The sequence below is a fragment of the Anomaloglossus baeobatrachus genome, chromosome 10 (assembly GCF_048569485.1).
Source record: "Anomaloglossus baeobatrachus isolate aAnoBae1 chromosome 10, aAnoBae1.hap1, whole genome shotgun sequence".
Taxonomy (NCBI): domain Eukaryota; kingdom Metazoa; phylum Chordata; class Amphibia; order Anura; family Aromobatidae; genus Anomaloglossus; species Anomaloglossus baeobatrachus.
Window position 1 is genome coordinate 14,139,664 of NC_134362.1, and position 20,894 is coordinate 14,160,557.

General features: G+C 52.3%; 2 protein-coding genes across 3 annotated transcripts in view; one reads left to right on the top strand and one right to left on the bottom strand.

The window, feature by feature from the left end:
* Nucleotides 1-4,503, bottom strand: part of LARGE2 (LARGE xylosyl- and glucuronyltransferase 2) — a 55,273-nt gene extending 50,770 nt beyond the window's left edge. For both annotated transcript variants that reach the window (XM_075326987.1, XM_075326986.1), the window contains exon 1: nucleotides 4,325-4,503. The gene's annotated coding sequence lies outside the window, so the exon portion shown is untranslated. The remainder of the gene's footprint in view (nucleotides 1-4,324) is intronic.
* Nucleotides 4,504-9,835: 5,332 nt separating this feature from the next.
* PEX16 (peroxisomal biogenesis factor 16) lies at nucleotides 9,836-20,758 on the top strand. Its single transcript, XM_075326700.1, has 11 exons — nucleotides 9,836-9,989; nucleotides 10,494-10,529; nucleotides 12,915-12,991; nucleotides 13,263-13,396; nucleotides 13,522-13,622; nucleotides 15,994-16,071; nucleotides 16,155-16,304; nucleotides 16,386-16,458; nucleotides 17,082-17,201; nucleotides 19,393-19,457; nucleotides 19,536-20,758. The coding sequence occupies exons 1-11, from the start codon at nucleotides 9,863-9,865 to the stop codon at nucleotides 19,592-19,594; spliced, it is 1,020 nt and encodes a 339-aa protein (XP_075182815.1). The 5' UTR covers nucleotides 9,836-9,862; the 3' UTR covers nucleotides 19,595-20,758.
* Nucleotides 20,759-20,894: the final 136 nt, after the last annotated feature.

Here is a 20,894-nt window from a genome sequence, read left to right on the forward strand (position 1 = left end):
CCCCCATACAGATCTTTCAGGTCGCTCCCCCATACAGACCTTCTCCAGATCTTTCAGGTCGCTCCTCCATACAGACCTTCTCCAGATCTTTCAGGTCGCTCCCCCATACAGATCTTTCCGGTCGCTCCCCCATACAGATCTTTCAGGTCGCTCCCCCATACAGATCTTTCAGGTCGCTCCTCCATACAGATCTTTCAGGTCGCTCCTCCATACAGATCTTCTCCAGATCTTTCAGGTCACTCCTCCATACAGATCTTCCCCAGATCTCTCAGGTCACTCCTCCATACAGATCTCCTCCAGATCTTTCCAGTCACTCCTCCATACAGATCTTTCAAGGTTCAGGGCTGCCATTGAACAACATTGAGTTTCAGCTCTCGCCAAATATTTTCTATTGGGTTCAGGTCTGGAAACTGGCTAGACCTCTTCAGGACCTTGAGATGCTTCTTATGGAGCTGCTCCTTAGTTACCCTGGCTGTGTGATTCGAGTCATTATGATGCTGGAAAACCCAGCCACAACCAATCCCCCATCATCAATGCTCTTACTGAAGGAAGGAGGTTGTTGGCCAAAATCTTGCGATACTTGACCCTATCCATTCTCCCTTCAATACGGTGCAATCATCCAATCCCCTTTGCAGAAAAGCACCCCTAAAAGAATGATTGTTACACCCCCATGCTTCACGGTTGGGACAGTGTTCTTGGGGTTGTACTTATCCTTTTTCTTCTTCCAAACACAGCAAGTGGAGTTGATACCAAATTTTTGGTCTCATCTGACCACATGATTTTCTCCCATGCCTCCTCTGGATCATCCAGGTGGTCACTGGTGAACTTCAAACCACCTTGGTTATGTGCTGGCGTGAGCAGGAGGACCATGCATGCCCTGCAGGATTATAATCCATGACAGCATAATGTGTTACTAACAGTAATCTTTAAGACTGTGGTCTCACTTCTGATCAGGAAGGACATTGACCAGGTCCTCACGTGTAGTTCTTTACTTATTCTGAACTCTCTCTGAATCACCCTTACCTTTCAAAACGAGATCTTGCATGGAGCCCCCAGACCTAGTAAGATTGACAGTCATCTTGTTTTTTTTCCATTTTCTAATAATTGCACCAACAGTTGTTGCCTTCTCACCAAGCTGCTTGCCTATTGTCCTGTAGCCCATCCCAGCCTTGTACAGGTCTACAATTTTACCCCTGGTGTGCTTAGACAGCTCTTTGGTCTTGGCCATGATGGAGAGGTTGGAGTGTGATTGAGTGTGTGGACAGGTGTCTATTATACAGGTAATGAGATCAAACAGGTGCAATTAATACAAGTGATGAGTGCAAAGTAGGAGGAAAAAAAAAAAAAAACATCTGTGAGAGCAGAATTCTTGCTGGTTCGTTGGTGATAAAATACTTATTTCATACAATAAAATGCAAATTATTAAAATCATACAATGGGATTTTCTGGGGGGGGTTTCTTTGAGGAGATGGGGGGAATTCTCTGTTACAGTTAAAGTTACCTACAATAAAAATTACAGCCCTCTCCATTCTATGCAGGTGGGAAAACAGAATATCAGATACTTATTTTCCCGCCTGTATGTGTTACTCCCGACTCAACATCCTAATCCGCCATCGATCTTCATTGCGACACCAACGTTCTTCATGCCGTCCAAAAATCCACCTGTGCTGACCTGCACCAAGACACTCCACCTGCAGACGCCCCCGATAACCCGGACCGGGGCAGCCGCTCCGCCTACAGACGCCCCGATAACCCGGACCAGTGCAGCCGCTCTGCCTGCAAACGCCCCCGATAACCCGGACCAGTGCAGCCGCTCCGCTTGCAGACGCCCCCGATAACCCGGACCGGGGCAGCCGCTCCGCCTGCAGACGCCCCGATAACCCGGACCGGGGCAGCCACTCCGCCTGCAGATGCCCCCGATAACCCAGACCGGGGCAGCCGCTCCGCCTGCAGACGCCCCCGATAACCCGGACCAGTGCAGCCGCTCCGCCTGCAGACGCCCCCGATAACCCGGACCGGGGCAGCTGGTGTCACAGCCCACTCCGCACTTGAGTCGCACTCACTTCCAGATTAGTTGACGTTCACTTCACTCCAAAAAAAAAAAGCAGAACTTTTGTTCCAGATTATTCCGATCCTTCCTTGGCGCTGATGATCGCCCCTCGTGCAGTAATTCCACTGATCCAGCACTCGTGTCCTCGTCATCCTCAGTTTTCCTCCATGTCTGTCATCCTGCGGGACACAAAGACAGATGGCCGGAGAGGCCGACCTCACGTCTCACAGCCACCAGCCAAATCCAGGGATATACATAGAGGCGCCCAAATAGACCTCACGGTGGACACTGATCCAATTAACCCTTCAGACCCTGAGGGAGGCTACAAGACACTGCAGCTATGACCGTGCCGGACCACCCGCTACGCCGGATTCTGGCCGGGGTCCTCCCACAGCAGAACGAGTATTTTTAGGAAATGAGGTGTTTTGAAAACAGATGGTATTTTTGGAAGCAAAAAAGGGAAAGTTTTTCTCTTTCTAAACCACAAATATCTTAGCAGACGGGCGATAGCAGACGGGCGATAGCAGACGGGCGATAGCAGACGGGCGATAGCAGACGGGCGATAGCAGACGGGCGATATCGCCTGCGGGTGCAAAGGGCAGACACGTAATAAAAGCCACAAAAACCACAAAGCGTCTTTAAATAGCGGCCAACTCATCGCGGAGCCGGAATATAAGTGCTTCTACCTAAGAGAGATACAATCTCCAAACCACAGGCTGCTCCGAGATCATGTGTCCGGCCTCGCTATATAAATCCCAGCATGGCACCATATGGCAGCATTAATATCAGCGCTCAGATACCCCCAGATAGGAAGAGGGCAGAGGAAGGAAGAGGGCAGAGGAAAGAAAGGGAGGAGAAGAAGAAGGGGGGGGGCGGCAAAGGAAGAAACGGAGGGGGGACGACAGCGGCGAGGGTGGGGAGAGGACAACAGCAACGACGAGGAAGGGTGGGTGGGGAAGACAACGATGACAGTGAAAGTGGGTGGGGGAGATGATGACGACAGCGGTGGTAGCGAGGGTGGGTGGGGGAGACGACGACAGCGGTGGTAGCGAGGGTGGGTGGGGGAGGAGACGACGACGACAGCGGTGGTAGCGAGGGTGGGTGGGGGAGGAGACGACGACGACAGCGGTGGTAGCGAGGGTGGGTGGGGGAGGAGACGACGACGACAGCGGTGGTAGCGAGGGTGGGTGGGGGAGGAGACGACGACGACAGCGGTGGTAGCGAGGGTGGGTGGGGGAGGAGACGACGACGACAGCGGTGGTAGCGAGGGTGGGTGGGGGAGGAGACGACGACGACAGCGGTGGTAGCGAGGGTGGGTGGGGGAGGAGACGACGACGACAGCGGTGGTAGCGAGGGTGGGTGGGGGAGGAGACGACGACGACAGCGGTGGTAGCGAGGGTGGGTGGGGGAGGAGACGACGACGACAGCGGTGGTAGCGAGGGTGGGTGGGGGAGGAGACGACGACGACAGCGGTGGTAGCGAGGGTGGGTGGGGGAGGAGACGACGACGACAGCGGTGGTAGCGAGGGTGGGTGGGGGAGGAGACGACGACGACAGCGGTGGTAGCGAGGGTGGGTGGGGGAGGAGACGACGACGACAGCGGTGGTAGCGAGGGTGGGTGGGGGAGGAGACGACGACGACAGCGGTGGTAGCGAGGGTGGGTGGGGGAGGAGACGACGACGACAGCGGTGGTAGCGAGGGTGGGTGGGGGAGGAGACGACGACGACAGCGGTGGTAGCGAGGGTGGGTGGGGGAGGAGACGACGACGACAGCGGTGGTAGCGAGGGTGGGTGGGGGAGGAGACGACGACAGCGGTGGTAGCGAGGGTGGGTGGGGGAGGAGACGACGACAGCGGTGGTAGCGAGGGTGGGTGGGGGAGGAGACGACGACAGCGGTGGTAGCGAGGGTGGGTGGGGGAGGAGACGACCATCACTGTATTAGCTCTTTTTATTATTAATTATTATTATTATTATTATTAGAAAAGAAAAGTGAATGGAGTCGCAACTACAACTCGCCTGCAAAAAAAGAAAAAAAAACACTAAAAACAAACCACAAGCTTCATACAGTTGTGAAGAATAAACAAATTAAATTAAATAAAATAAATTAAATTAAATCTCTTTCCCTGACATAAAGCGAGGAGTGGACGACCCCTGTATTCAGAGGCGGCGGCGGCGGCATCCATGCCCTGTATATGGGTATACACCGCCTGCCAGCTGTCAGCAGCCCCATGTAACAGCCCCATGCCAGCCCTCACTGTGCTCTGTATCCCTCCTACCTCAGCTCCCGGTCAGTGCCGGTGCTGGGCCCCCGTCTCCGGGCCCCGGGTCTCCATCTTCGGCCCCCGGGTCTCCATCAATCACAGACTCTGATTTGCAGCCATAGAGCTGATCCGCGCCGGAGACATTCACAATCGATGCGCTCTGCGATCTACAGCGCAGCCTGTGCCCCAGACCAGACGAGCGAGCGTTCTGTATCTGCGCCTGCGCACTTCAGTCACATTGTTTCCAGGCCGTCAGCTTGTCAATCAAAGCAAGGGGCGGGGACTGTTTTTTGCCACTTAAAGGAACCGGCACCTAAAAATATTAGCGTGTGAAATACAGAAATATTCAGCAGTTATAGAACGCGCCACGAATCTGAATGATATATAGATAATATATAAATATGTATAAATAATTTATAAATAAAATATAATATATAAGCATTTAGAAAAAATAATATATACAGATATATAATAATACAGATAAATAATAATATATATTTATAAATAAATATATATAACTAATACAAAGGACCAGCACTCCATATCTTCTGGAATATTTTTATGCTTGATTCCATCATATCATACAGGCGTAAAGTAAAATAAATAAATAAAAAATGTTTCCGCATATATGTATATGTATATATATATATATATATTTATATATATATATATACATGTATATATATAAAAAAAAATATAATAGAGACTTTCCAACCTCCTCTCTATACCTGGTCCTCCAAAATGCAAAAATCGTGTACTTTCAGTTTAATTTTTTTTTTAAATATATTAATTAATATATATATATATATATATATATATATATATATATATATATATATATAAATATATATATATATATTTTTTAATTAATATATTTACAAAAAATTAAACTGAAAGTACACGATTTTTTCATTTTGGAGGACCAGGTTTAGAGCGGAGGTTGGAAAATCTCTATTATATTTTTTTTTTTGTACAATAAGAACATGATATGTGGGGGGTAATGAATGGACGGACATAGCAACCGCCCCCCCCCCCCCCTGAAAAATAAAAAATGATCCATTTTTTTGTTACACAAAAAATAATGCAGCCAATCTAGTAAATTAAATAAATAAAAGTTATTTTATGCCACCTTGAGAGATAGACATTTTGTGTGGAGTTTCTTCTACACCAAATTTACTACATTTTCCTTTCCCAAATTTTTCAAAGTACCATAAATAAAGGGAATCTGCCACCATCTAATCTAAGAGCAGCATAACATAGGGGCAGAGATCCTGATTCCAGCGATGTGTCACTTACTGAGCTGCTTAGTGTAGTTTTTATAAAGTCACAGTTTAATCAGCAGGAGATTATCATTACAGGACTACTTGATAAACTGCAGGTAGTCCTTCATCAGCTCTGTATAACTTCTAAATCACAGCAGAAAAAAACATTGATTTTATCACAATGACAGCAGACACCTCAGTAAGTGACACATTACTGGAATCAGGATCTCTGTCTCTATATTATGCTGCTCTCAGATGGGGGAGCAAAAACCTGGTGACTTATTCCCTTTAAATGCCGCTGTTCTCCTGAATCCGGAGATGGTTTTATCTTGTTTCTGCGTCTCTTCGTTCTCAAGATATGGTCTCTTCTTCTCTGCATATAAATCTATCCTTGATAGCCAAGTGGGCATGGTATCGGTACATCAGGGGTGTTTACTTTTTAGACCACACCCAGTTGTACAAAAACAATTACTTGTTTAGATAGAGGAAAGAGAAGGCCATATCTCAGGAACGGAGAGGAGCAGGAACAAAAGAAAAACATCTCCGGATTCAGGAGCACAGCGGCGTTTACACCATTATAGGCAGGTTTAAAAGGGCAGATGTCTCCCTATAACAAGCAATGATATAATGATGTAACAAGACGATCCGCATTCTTTTCAGGGCCTTTCTAAATTGTCATATACAAACTGTATGGGGCCGAATGATTGTTAATATGATCATATGACCCCTGGTCACATTTAGTGGACGCGGAGAATTTTGTGCTTGGGTTCAGGGTTCACCGAGCTCTGATCTAAACCCCCTGGCTCTGACACCGAGCTCCTGTGGTGGTTGGATATAGAATGCACAGAGACAGCGCCGCACACTGTGAAGTGGCCATGCTTAGTACTGCAGCTCAGCACCGCACACCATGTAGTGGCTGTTCTGGGTACTACAACTCAGCTCCTATAAAAGTGGAACTGCCGCCCCACCACCGTGCGGAGCTGCCACCCCACCACCGTGCGGAGCTGCCACCCCACCACCGTGCGGAGCTGCCGCCCCACCACCGTGCGGAGCTGCCGCCCCACCACCGTGCGGAGCCGCCGCCCCACCACCGTGCGGAACTGCCGCCCCACCACCGTGCGGAGCTGCCACCCCACCACCGTGCGGAGCTGCCACCCCACCACCGTGCGGAGCTGCCACCCCACCACCGTGCGGAGCTGCCACCCCACCACCGTGCGGAGCTGCCACCCCACCACCGTGCGGAGCTGCCACCCCACCACCGTGCGGAGCTGCCACCCCACCACCGTGCGGAACTGCCGCCCCACCACCGTGCGGAGCTGCCACCCCACCACCGTGCGGAGCTGCCGCCCCACCACCGTGCGGAGCCGCCACCCCACCACCGTGCGGAACTGCCGCCCCACCACCGTGCGGAGCTGCCACCCCACCACCGTGCGGAGCTGCCACCCCACCACCGTGCGGAGCTGCCACCCCACCACCGTGCGGAGCTGCCACCCAGGGCCGGCTCCAGGTTTTTGTGGGCCCCGGGCGGAAGAGTCCCAGTGGGCCCCATCCACACACAGACACCGATACGAACACGTACATATACATATTTAAAGACAAACTCACAAAAATACATATAAACAGACAAATCTATACAGTCATATACACTTACAGACAGACACACACACACACAAACACAAGTCTGCTGCATACAGACAGACAAACACACACACACACACACACACACACACAAGTCTGCTACATACAGACAGACAAACACACACAACTCTGCTACATACAGACAAACACACACAACTCTGCTACATACAGACAAACACATACAACTCTGCTACATACAGACAAACACACACAACTCTGCTACATACAAACACACACAACTCTGCTACAAACAGACAAACACACACAACTCTGCTACATACAGACAAACACACACAACTCTGCTACATACAAACACATACAACTCTGCTACATACAGACAAACACACACAACTCTACTACATACAGACAAACACACAACTCTGCTACATACAAACACATACAACTCTGCTACATACAGACAAACACATACACAACTCTGCTACATACAGACAAACACATACACAACTCTGCTACATACAGACAAACACACACAACTCTGCTACATACAGACAAACACATACAACTCTGCTACATACAGACAAACACATACAACTCTGCTACATACAGACAAACACATACAACTCTGCTACATACAGACAAACACATACAACTCTGCTACATACAGACAAACACATACAACTCTGCTACATACAGACAAACACATACAACTCTGCTACATTCAGACAAATGCACACAACTCTGCTGCTCTGTGGGGCCCACACCCGCGGCTCGGCGGGGACAGCACCCGCGGCAGCACCCGCGGCTCGGCGGGGCCCACACCCGCGGCTCGGCAGTACAGCACCCGCAGCAGCACCCGCGGCTCGGCGGGGCCCACACCCGCGGCTCGGCGGGGCCCACACCCGCGGCTCGGCGGCGACAGCACCCGCGGCTCGGCGGGGCCCACACTTGCGGCTCGGCGGGTACAGCACCCGCGGCTCGGCGGGGCCCACACTTGCGGCTCGGCGGGTACAGCACCCGCGGCTCGGCGGGTACAGCACCCGCGGCTCGGCGGGGCCCACACTTGCGGCTCGGCGGGTACAGCACCCGCGGCTCGGCGGGGCCCACACTTGCGGCTCGGCGGGTACAGCACCCGCGGCTCGGCGGGGCCCACACCCGCGGCTCGGCGGGGCCCACACCCGCGGCTCGGCGGGTACAGCACCCGCGGAATCGGCGGGGGGGATTGGCAGGGGCCAGGGCATACATCTGGGGGGTTAGAAGCAGCTCACCGGGGCCCATAATGGGGAGGCGGGGAGGGCACTTACCCGATTAGGTCACGGTGGAGAGGGGGCCCACACAGCGCCGGACAGAAGCTCGCCTCCTTCATCTGTGGGACTGAGAAGGCGGTAGCTCCGCCCACAGATGAAATTCAAACCAGGATGTCTGCGCGCCTTAAAGTGACGGCGCCGCAGATTGCTGCCGAGGACTGCGGTCCCCGGAACTCGGCCGGGGACCGCAGAACTGTAAAGGCGAGTGGGCCCCGGCCAAGGGACAGGAGAACTGACGAGGCCGAGTGGGCCCCCCCGGCTCTCCAGGGCCCCGGCATTTGCCCGGGTTTGCCGGGTGCTGACGCCGGCCCTGCTGCCACCCCACCACCGTGCGGAGCTGCCACCCCACCACCGTGCGGAGCTGCCACCCCACCACCGTGCGGAGCTGCCGCCCAACCTACACCCCACCTACTGTCTCCTCCCCATAATCCTATAGAATGTAAGCCCGCAAGGGCAGGGCCCTCTTCCCTCTGTACTAGTCTGTCTACTGTAACTTGTATATGTATTCTGTATGTAACCCCCTCATGTACAGCACCATGGAATCAATGCTGCTCTATAAATAAATAATAATAATAATAATAATAATAATAATGAGATCTGAGCTGCAGTACTGAGAACCGCCACCTCACTATATGAGGCGCTGTGCTCTTCTAGAAATTGTCATCCAGCTTTCCCAGATAGTCACTGAGCTCCCTTAGGCCTTTATTCAGTGACCGCATAAAAAAATCATCCGAGACATCTCTTATGAACCAAACTCGCCCCCGGAAAAAAAAAAATGAACAGCAACAATTATTATCCGATTAGTCGTTCCTTTTTTTCCCCATATGTGAGAATAGAGTTGACACATGCACTACTAACAAAAAATATGCAAAACACAAAAATGTTTCTTTTATTTTTATGGACAGAAAACGACACAAGTGTGAAAAATCTGTGCAACTCCCAAATCTCCAGGAGTTGGCGCCCTCTGCTGGTCACACAGTGCTTTTACCAATGAACTTTAGTGCCAGAAAAATCAGTGCAAAAAAATAAATAAATAAACAAATGCAAAAGAATAAATACATTTATAATAAATAATATATAAATAAATATACAAATAATATATATATATATATATAATATATATGAACATATATACATATATATATATATATATATATATATATATATATATATATATATATATATATATATATATATATATTATTAACCCCTCTCCCACCCAGAACGAACGCGGGGATAATTGTAGAAGTAGAAATGTATGTATTTAAGCATAGATGGCAATGACAAGGTTAATCCGGTTGCCTTTGCCATGGTTTCAGACGATGAGGGGTTACTGCGCATGCTCCGCCCCTGCAGGGGCCGGCTCACACCCGGAAGAGAAGGGCAGGATGGCAGGCGGCTGCTGGGGGAAGCTGCAGGGGCTGACACACAAGTACAGGGAGTTCGTGCTCCAGAACCCCACGGGGGCCACGCAGGTGGAGGGGGCGGTGCGCATGCTCTCCTACCTCATCGCAGGTGGGTGATCGGGGGGCTGGTGTCTGCAGATTACGGCTGTCGTGACGCGCACCCTACACACTCTGCACCTTCACCCCGTGCACTGCGCCGCCATGTGGGGGTGCATGCCCTTCCAATGGGGTGATAAAGGACGTATCCGCCTATAAATGCTCTGCCCATCCGGATCTGCTCCTGGGAAAGCTGGGTGCCCTCCACTATGGCCGCCGCCAGAGGCTATGGAAATATCTGACAATTGCAAAACACTTTATTTTGCAAGATTGTGATTTTTTTTTTTTTTTTTTTTTTTAGCCACTGAAATAATAAAACTATTGGAGTGTGAGGTTGTGATAATTGTACTGAGCCGGAGAGCCCGGTGTGTGTGGGGTCCCCCCCCCGGAGAGCCTCGCGTGGACCCCCGTCATTTTTCCCGCACAATAAACACCATGACAACGTAATGTCACCTGTATCCGAATTCTGATTGAAGAAGAGCTTTAATTTAATTTAATTTTTTTTTTTTTTTTTTAGGTCGCTTTACAGATTCCCATGAATTGTCCGAGCTCGGTGAGTGACGTGTGATCTGCAGATTTATTGACTCTTCTATAGCGGTGACCTAGTCTGCAGCGCAGTACACAGACCATCATTCATCTCTGATGAAACGCACAAGCTGCTCCCCCAATAATCCCCCCAGTGTGATATCACAGCACGGAGGCGCCATTAATCTGGTGTCATCATCATTGCACCCCCCCAAAATGAGAAATGGGTTTTATTCACACACATTATGAAAAACAGCGACAGAGTAATAACGTATAAGTCCAGAAATATGTATATATATATATATATATATATATAAAATTTACATTTTTAAATGTGGCATCTGAGGGGTTAAACGTGTAACATCACTCCCACCCTTCTGTGCAGACGCTGCGGCGTTGCCCCCCGGCCCGAGTGTCCTCTGTGCAGGCGCTGCGGCATTGCCCCCTGGTTGAGTGTCCTCTGTGCAGACGCTGCGGCGTTGCCCCCCCGGCCTGAGTGTCCTCTGTGCAGGCGCTGCGGCATTGCCCCCTGGTTGAGTGTCCTCTGTGCAGGCGCTGCGGCATTGCCCCCTGGTTGAGTGTCCTCTGTGCAGGCGCTGCGGCATTGTTCCCCGGCCTGAGTGTCCTCTGTGCAGACGCTGCAGCATTGCCCCCTGGTTGAGTCTTCTCTGTGCAGACACTGCGGCATTGCCCCCCGGCCTGAGTGTCCTCTGTGCAGACACTGCGGCATTGCCCCCCGGCCTGAGTGTTCTCTGTGCAGGCGCTGCGGCATTGCCCCCCGGCCTGAGTGTCCTCTGTGCAGATGCTGCGGCGTTGCCCCCCGGCCTGAGTGTCCTCTGTGCAGGCGCTGCGGCGTTGCTCCCCGGGTTGAGTGTTCTCTGTGCAGGCGCTGCGGCATTGCCCTCGGGTTGAGTGTCCTCTGTGCAGGCGCTGCGGCGTTGCCCCCCGGGTTGAGTGTCCTCTGTGCAGGCGCTGCGGCGTTGCCCCCCGGGTTGAGTGTCCTCTGTGCAGGCGCTGCGGCGTTGCCCCCCGGGTTGAGGTGTCCTCTGTGCAGGCGCTGCGGCGTTGCCCTCGGGTTGAGTGTCCTCTGTGCAGGTGTTGTTCCCCGGCCTGAGTGTCCTCTGTGCAGGCGCTGCGGCGTTGCCCCCCGGCCTGAGTGTCCTCTGTGCAGGCGCTGCGGCGTTGCCCCCCGGCCTGAGTGTCCTCTGTGCAGGTGCTGCGGCGTTGCCCCCCGGCCTGAGTGTCCTCTGTGCAGACGCTGCGGCGTTGCCCCCCGGGTTGAGTGTTCTTTGTGCAGGCGCTGCGGCATTGCCCTCGGGTTGAGTGTCCTCTGTGCAGGCGTTGTTCCCCGGCCTGAGTGTTCTCTGTGCAGGCGCTGCAGCGTTGTTCCCCAGCCTGAGTGTCCTCTGTGCAGACGCTGCGGCGTTGCCCCCCGGGTTGAGTGTCCTCTGTGCAGGCGCTGCGGCGTTGCCCCACGGCCTGAGTTTCCTCTGTGCAGGCGCTGCGGCGTTGCCCCCCCGGCCTGAGTGTCCTCTGTGCAGGCGCTGCGGCGTTGCCCCCCCGGCCTGAGTGTCCTCTGTGCAGGCGCTGCGGCATTGTTCCCCGGCCTGAGTGTTCTCTGTGCAGACGCTGCGGCATTGCCCCCCGGCCTGAGTGTCCTCTGTGCAGACGCTGCGGCATTGCCCCCCGGCCTTAGTGTCCTCTGTGCAGATGCTGCGGCATTGCCCCCCGGCCTGAGTGTCCTCTGTGCAGACGCTGCGGCGTTGTTCCCCGGCCTGAGTGTTCTCTGTGCAGGCGCTGCGGCATTGTTCCCCTGCCTGAGTGTCCTCTGTGCAGACGCTGCGGCATTGCCCCCTGGTTGAGTGTTCTCTGTGCAGACGCTGCGGCATTGCCCCCCGGCCTGAGTGTTCTCTGTGCAGACGCTGTGGCGTTGCCCCCCGGCCTGAGTGTTCTCTGTGCAGACGCTGCGGCGTTGCCCCCCGGCCTGAGTGTCCTCTGTGCAGGCGCTGAGGCATTGCCCCCCGGCCTGAGTGTCCTCTGTGCAGGCGCTGAGGCATTGCCCCCCGGCCTGAGTGTCCTCTGTGCAGACGCTGCGGCATTGCCCCCCGGCCTGAGTGTCCTCTGTGCAGACGCTGCGGCATTGCCCCCCGGCCTGAGTGTCTTCTGTGCAGACGCTGCGGCATTGCCCCCCGGCCTGAGTGTCCTCTGTGCAGACGCTGCGGCATTGCCCCCCGGCCTGAGTGTCCTCTGTGCAGACGCTGCGGCATTGCCCCCCGGCCTGAGTGTCCTCTGTGCAGGCGCTGAGGCATTGCCCCCCGGCCTGAGTGTCCTCTGTGCAGACGCTGCGGCGTTGCCCCCCGGCCTGAGTGTCCTCTGTGCACCGATGTTGAGCATTCTCTCGTCTTCCCCTTAGTGTACTCGGCCTCCAATCTCCTGGTTTTGCTCAATGATGGAATCCTGAGGAAAGAGTTCCTGAAGCCGCCGCCCACTGTAAGTATCGATCACATGATCTGCTCTCGTTTACAGAACAGCGCCTCCCCTGTGCGCAGCTTAGGTGTGGTATTGCAGCTCGGTCCCAATCACTTCAATGGCTCTAAGCTGCAATACCAGGCACAAGCCATGAATGGGAGCAGGTGCATTTTTTTGGGCAGCGAGTCAAGAGCAGCCATGTTTTTTTTTTTTTTTGTTTTTTTTTCTTTAAACCCACCCAACCCACTCATTTAACTCCATATTATTTTTATTTTTAATCCCTCTGTCACAGGACGGCCCCCAGCGGCGTCTCAAAAACTGGTTAGGAGTCCTGGAAAGTCTGGAAGTTTTTATTGAAATCGGATCGGCCCGTGCCTGGGGTGACAAAATCCGATGGGCGGCCATACTGGTGATACAGCTGCTGAAGTGAGAATCGCCTTCTTCCTTTTTTTAGGCTTATTAGGTGAAAATGAGGAGACTTGATGACGACCTCTGTATTAAGGTCACACCGGCTTCCTAAAGCCAGGGTCTCTTCTTCTTTCTCCCATTAGGGCCTGTCTCCGTATTGTGCTGCTCCTGTGGTATAAATCCGGGATCCAGACCTCGCCCCCTGTGACCCCGCTAGACCGAGAGGGGGCCCTGAACCAAACAGGTCTGGGGGTTATTGGGGGTTTCTGGGAATATTTTTTATTTTAGCTGCGTTCTTCCTTTGTGTAGGAGCTTAAGATTTCCAAAATATTTTCTGGTTTGGGTATCCAAATAATTCGTTTATTATTAAATAGCTGATTGTGGGTCGGCGGCACGTAGCGAAAACAATGCATTTCCACAAAACCACTAACTTTATAATTTACACCTTGTCATCTTAAACGGCCCGCTACAGATTGTGATGCGGGGCTTGGTACAGGCGCTGATGCGGGGCTTGGTACAGGCGCTGATGCGGGGCTTGGGTACAGGCGCTGATGCGGGGCTTGGTACAGGCGCTGATGCGCGGCTTGGTACAGGCGCTGATGCGGGGCTTGGTACAGGCGCTGATGCGCGGCTTGGTACAGGCGCTGATGCGCGGCTTGGTACAGGCGCTGATGCGGGGCTTGGTACAGGCGCTGATGCGGGGCTTGGTACAGGCGCTGATGCGGGGCTTGGTACAGGCGCTGATGCGGGGCTTGGTACAGGCGCTGATGCGGGGCTTGGTACAGGCGCTGATGCGGGGCTTGGTACAGGCGCTGATGCGGGGCTTGGTACAGGCGCTGATGCGGGGCTTGGTACAGGCGCTGATGCGGGGCTTGGTACAGGCGCTGATGCGGGGCTTGGTACAGGCGCTGATGCGGGGCTTGGTACAGGCGCTGATGCGGGGCTTGGTACAGGCGCTGATGCGGGGCTTGGTACAGGCGCTGATGCGGGGCTTGGTACAGGCGCTGATGCGGGGCTTGGTACAGGCGCTGATGCGGGGCTTGGTACAGGCGCTGATGCGGGGCTTGGTACAGGCGCTGATGCGGGGCTTGGTACAGGCGCTGATGCGGGGCTTGGTACAGGCGCTGATGCGGGGCTTGGTACAGGCGCTGATGCGGGGCTTGGTACAGGCGCTGATGCGGGGCTTGGTACAGGCGCTGATGCGGGGCTTGGTACAGGCGCTGATGCGGGGCTTGGTACAGGCGCTGATGCGGGGCTTGGTACAGGCGCTGATGCGGGGCTTGGTACAGGCGCTGATGCGGGGCTTGGTACAGGCGCTGATGCGGGGCTTGGTACAGGCGCTGATGCGGGGCTTGGTACAGGCGCTGATGCGGGGCTTGGTACAGGCGCTGATGCGGGGCTTGGTACAGGCGCTGATGCGGGGCTTGGTACAGGCGCTGATGCGGGGCTTGGTACAGGCGCTGATGCGGGGCTTGGTACAGGCGCTGATGCGGGGCTTGGTACAGGCGCTGATGCGGGGCTTGGTACAGGCGCTGATGCGGGGCTTGGGTACAGGCGCTGATGCGAGGCTTGGTGCAGGCGCTGATGCGGGGCTTGGTGCAGGCGCTGATGCGGGGCTTGGGTGCAGGCGCTGATGCGGGGCTTGGGTACAGGCGCTGATGCGAGGCTTGGGTACAGGCGCTGATGCGGGGCTTGGGTACAGGCGCTGATGCGGGGCTTGGTACAGGCGCTGATGCGGGGCTTGGTACAGGCGCTGATGCGGGGCTTGGTACAGGCGCTGATGCGGGGCTTGGTACAGGCGCTGATGCGGGGCTTGGTACAGGCGCTGATGCGGGGCTTGGTACAGGCGCTGATGCGGGGCTTGGTACAGGCGCTGATGCGGGGCTTGGTACAGGCGCTGATGCGGGGCTTGGTACAGGCGCTGATGCGGGGCTTGGTACAGGCGCTGATGCGGGGCTTGGTACAGGCGCTGATGCGGGGCTTGGTACAGGCGCTGATGCGGGGCTTGGTACAGGCGCTGATGCGGGGCTTGGTACAGGCGCTGATGCGGGGCTTGGTACAGGCGCTGATGAGGGGCTTGGTACAGGCGCTGATGCGCGGCTGGGTACAGGCGCTGGCATGGACCCCGTTACAGATGCTGGCGCGGGGCCCGGTGTGGGTCCTGGTACAACCATAAAAGGGTTGCATGTCTTGTAGTGATCCAATGTGGCACTGCGGTGAAATCAGCCTGGAGATGCGTTGGGGGCGTGTCATTGTGTAGAGTGCTTGGACACGCCCCCAGTGCACTTGCAGGCTAATTTGCTTGTGGCTTTAAAGCTTGATTTCTCCGCACTGCCACATCGGATCACTACAATACAGGTATCCTCATTATTGTTGTACTAGGACCTGTCCAGCTTTACCATTAGTTTCAGTAGTAAAATATTCCTGCCAGGTTCCCTTTAAATGGATCAGTACAAGCTGTGTCTGATTTCACCGCCATCTAGTGGCTTCCATCGCTAGATGTCGTCGCTGTTTTCAGCTGCACACGCGGTCTTCAGTTTTGGAGGGGTAACAGCGAGGCGAGGAGCTGCGTCTCCGGATCTCACTCCTGTTTTCTCTCGTTAATTTGCTTCCAGGAGAGGAGAGTGATGGGAAGCCGGACGCCTGTTTTGTGGGCAGACGCTCGAGCCGCGCGGTGCGATCCCTCAGTGACGGTAAGGATTCATATTCAGCGTCTCGTTGACTTGTCCATTGTTTTGCTTGTTCATATGCTATACATATAGTTTATTTATTTAAGCCCCCTCTGGCCGTAATCGCTATTGGAGAAGCCCCCAGGCCCCGGAGCAGAGGAAAGAAGGACACAATGAAAGGAACGGTCAACCTTCCGAGCTGGGCGCGCTGGGCACCGTGGCCGAAACGGTTCACATCCTGCGGCCGGTTACACACTGTATCCTTTGCCATCGCCTCCATTTTTCTTTCTCTTCCAGTCTGATTTCCTCCCGATTGCACCTTAACCCTTTATTTTCAGTGGCGAGCTTGGCTGCATGGGGCCAGAAATCGTGGAAGCCGTGGATGTTGGCGGCTGCATTGGATATTGCAAGGTCAGGATCCACTTTGGGACACCCTGCAGATAGGAACATGACTCCTACTGGACCTATCCGGGGGCATGCGTCCCCTTTTCCAGCCTGTCCGTGCCGGCTGTGTGTTTGATGTCGCTGTGTCCCCTTTTCCAGCCTGTCCGTGTCGGCTGTGTGTTTGATGTCGCTGTGTCCCCTTTTCCAGCCTGTCCGTGTCGGCTATGTGTTTGATGTCGCTGTGTGCCCTTTTCCAGCCTGTCCGTGCCGGCTGTGTGTTTTGATGTCGCTGTGTCCCCTTTTCCAGCCTGTCCGTGTCGGCTGTGTGTTTGATGTCGCTGTGTCCCCTTTTCCAGCTTGTCCGTGCTGGCTATGTGTTTGATGTCGCTGTATGCCCTTTTCCAGCCTGTCCGTGCCGGATGTGTGTTTGATGTCGCTGTGTCCCCTTTTCCAGCCTGTCCGTGCTGGCTATGTGTTTGATGTCGCTGTGTGCCCTTTTCCAGCCTGTCCGTGCCGGATGTGTGTTTGATGTCGCTGTGTCCCCTTTTCCAGCCTGTCCGTGCTGGCTGTGTGTTTGATGTCGCTGTGTCCCCTTTTCCAGCCTGTCCGTGCTGGCTGTGTGTTTGATGTCGCTGTGTCCCCTTTTCCAGCCTGTCCGTGCTGCGTGACGTCCCCCGTCTGAGCCGCAGGGAGCGAGGAGAGCTGAGGAGGAGGACGCTGCTTCTGCTGTATTATCTGCTGCGCTCCCCGTTCTATAATCGCTATACTGAGTGAGTATCTGTATTTAGACGAGCAGATACAGGAGTATCCGCGTCATGTGCCTGTAAAGCTGCTGTGTAATCACAGACAACCCCTTCGGGCTGAATTCACGTGTCCTTTAATCATCCTTTATGGATCTGTTTGCAAAGAAGTTCTGCAAACACAACTTTTTTGTTGTTAAGAACTGATTTCTGCTGGATCCATTTTTTAACACTGGAATCTATTGAGAACGGATCCGTTAAGGGATTGCTATTAATTGTCCATTTGTAACGGATCTGTTATGAAAATAACAGACATATTACAAATGCAAGTACAATGGATGGTTAAATAGCGATTCGGTAACAAATTCTTTGTCCATAGACTCCCATGTAAAAAAAAAAAAAATCTGGCAGAAATCCGTTTCCCAACGGATCCATTTTAAAGGATGACTATTGATTATATGAACATAGCCTTAAAGGGAACCTGTCACCTAGAATATGCGTTCTGACCTATCAGCAGACGCATGTGTGCCCTAATTACACCTCCCTACCCATCCCTGTGTTATAAAATTGTATAATATGAAAGTAATAAACTTTTTATTACCTTCATATCTTGTATGTAAATAGCAGGGAATGTGGTCACAGGGGCGGCGCCTTGCCCTATGGACGTCTGCATATATCCGTGGTATCACGCCCCTGTGGGCGTGATACCATCGAGCGACGTCCCCGTCGCTCATTCTATCCTGCGAGCATTGCGGCAGGCTTCTCTTCCGGGTTCTCCTTGTCAGTTTCAGACGCGCACTGCGCCTGCGCAGTGCGCGTCTGAAGCCAGCGTGTGAACACCCGGAAAAGAAGCCTGCTGCAATGCACGCAGGATAGAATGAGCGACGGGGACGTCGCTCGATGGTATCACGCCCACAGGGGCGTGATACCACGGATATATGCAGACGTCCATAGGGCAAGGCGCCGCCCCTGTGACCACATTCCCTGCTATTTACATACAAGATATGAAGGTAATAAAAAGTTTATTACTTTCATATTATACAATTTTATAACACAGGGATGGGTAGGGAGGTGTAATTAGGGCACACATGCGTCTGCTGATAGGTCAGAACGCATATTCTAGGTGATAGGTTCCCTTTAAGGAGGATACGCCAGGATATGGCATCATGTGGTGATTGTTGGGCGTTTAGCCTCGGAGATCCTGAAAATTAATGAAACGCTTCGTCTGGTTTATCCTGCAGGGCGGCGCTCTTGGTCACCTGCTGTGGAGGGAAATGCAACTGTCACATCCACTATAATGGGGCCGCACTGCAGAATGGCCAAGAGCGCTGCCCCCCCCATTAATGACACAAAATCCACTATTCGCAAAAAGTGATGTCACAGCTCACCTTCTCTTCCTACTCCTGTACAATGACTGATAACACCTTTTATATACAGTAGATAACACAGGATCTACTATTCACAATCTGTGATATCACAGCTCACCTTCTCCTCCTGTACAATCACTCATAACACCTCTACATGCAATGGATAAAACAGGATCCACCATTCACAATAGGTGATGTCACAGCTCACCACCTCCTGTAGAATGACGGATAATACCACTATATACAGTAGATAACACGGGATCAACCACTTACTAGGTGGTATCACAGCTCACCTCCTCCTCCTCCTCCTGTATAATGACTGATAACAATCAGGGGAGAAAAAAACTCCCAAATACTGCTCACCGCATGTCTGTGGAAGTCCTTGTGATGGTTCACAGAGATTCTTGAGCCAAGAGAAGTAACCATAAAGAGTCAAAGGTCCAGCAGCACATCCATAAAAAATGAATTTATTTATTCCATATATAAAATGTTTAAAAGGACATTTTTAAACATTTTTAGATATGGAATAAATAATCATTTTTTATGGGTGTGCTGCTGGACCTTTGAATCTTTATAATGACTGATAACACCTATTTACAGTAGATAACACAGGATTCACAATTGATGTCACAGCTCACCTCCTCCTCCTGTGCAAGGACTAATAACTCCTATATACAGTAGATAACTTAGGATCCTCCATTCACAATTTGTGTCACAGCTCACCTCCTCCACTCCCTGCACAGTGACCTCTGCTTGGGTCATAGATCATGCTCAGCTGCTGTCTGTGGCGGCGATACAGCATGTGTGTGTAAATGCCGTTGGCAGACGCTCATGTGTTTCATTCATACTCGCAGGGTTCGTCTGCTGCTCCTCCTCCGGCTCTTGGGAGACTACGTCCCGGGTCTTGGCTTGGTGGCACGTAAGTGGCATGATAATATGATGTTTGGGCTGGGGCGGTCCTTGTGGTCCACATTTTGACCCTCTCGTCCCTGTGCAGGTCCTCTGATGGATTACCTACCCGTGTGGCAGAAGATTTACTTTTACAACTGGGGATGAGCGGCTCCTGAGATCTGGACTCTTCCCCCTCTGATACCAGCACGGCACTGGCGCGGTCACAGCTCAGACGACCTTTCCAACATGGCGTCTGATTCCCCATATTTATACTCTGATTATACATTTCTTAATCTGTGAGATTTCCTCCTCCACTTTGTGACGTGAGACGGACTCGGACCATGGAGATCCCTGGGATCCTTAGTGACCTCCTGCCATGGTTTACTTCCTATGTTGTGGATTAGAATTTCCATTAAATAAATGGCTTTATAAGAAAACCATGGCGCCTTCATGCAGAATCAGCGCCACTTGGTCCGGAGGCTTAGTCTGGTATTGCAACTGTTCACCATTCAACACTATAAATGGGCAAAAAAGGCGCTGTTTTGGGAAAAAAGCCGCCATCTTTTCCCAATTTTTTTTACAATTCCTTTTTAAGAGTTTTGTTCTGAGTTTAATGATGATGTAATGAGAATGTCTTTGTTGATGATGGACCCATGTATGAGGATATTCTCCCCTTCCCACACATTTCAAGGATATTTGGGAGCTGCAGTGATCCCATGATTAGGGCTCTGAAATGCCCTCTCCAAATAAAGCGTTGGCCGCGCCGGTGTGTGGCTGCCCCATCCATTCCCCCTGGGACACATAGGTGGGTGCAGCGCTCTACTTTCTCCACCTCTGAAATGCCCTTTCCAAATAAAGTGGTGACTGCGCCGGTGTGCGGCTACCCCATCCATTCCCCCTGGGACACATAGGTGGGTGCAGCGCTCTACTTTCTCCTCCAGTCCCATAGAGAATGAATGGAGCACTGTAGGGTAAGCGCGCCTGATTTTTTTTTTTTTTTTTTTTTTTTTTTTGAGGGTACACTTCTGAGCCTGATTTCGTGATGCGCAGACCCTCGGAGTTCAGCAATTTATTACTTTACGGATCACTTTCAATGTTGGAAATAAAAACTTTCATGTGATTCCCAAAAAAAGAAAAAATACTGAATTTTTTTTGTAAATTTAAAATGATTAAATGTTTTCCCTTTTTATAAGACGCTGTACAATGTATGGGGGGCACCCCCTGTAAAATAATTAGTTGCAAAGATAATTATTTGGCTGATTTATAAAATAAAAATGTAAATAAAAAAGTTTATTTACTTTCTGCAGCGTTTTATAGTGATGAAAAAATAAAGGAAAAAAATCAGTTGTCTCCATTGTGTCCGCTGTTGTCTCCATTGTGTCCGCTGTTGTCTCCATTCTGTCCGCTGTTGTCTCCATTGCGTCCGCTGTTGTCTCCGTTGCTGTCTCCATTGTCTCCGTTGCTG

Excerpts from the sequence above, each read along its gene's own strand:
- PEX16 (XM_075326700.1), top strand. The coding sequence starts at position 9,863 with ATGGCAGGCGGCTGCTGGGGGAAGCTGCAGGGGCTGACACACAAGTAC. Across the intron at positions 9,990-10,493 it reads GCTCTCCTACCTCATCGCAG|GTCGCTTTACAGATTCCCAT; the intron begins GTGGGTGATCGG and ends TTTTTTTTTTAG. Across the intron at positions 13,623-15,993 it reads GGGGGCCCTGAACCAAACAG|GAGAGGAGAGTGATGGGAAG; the intron begins GTCTGGGGGTTA and ends ATTTGCTTCCAG.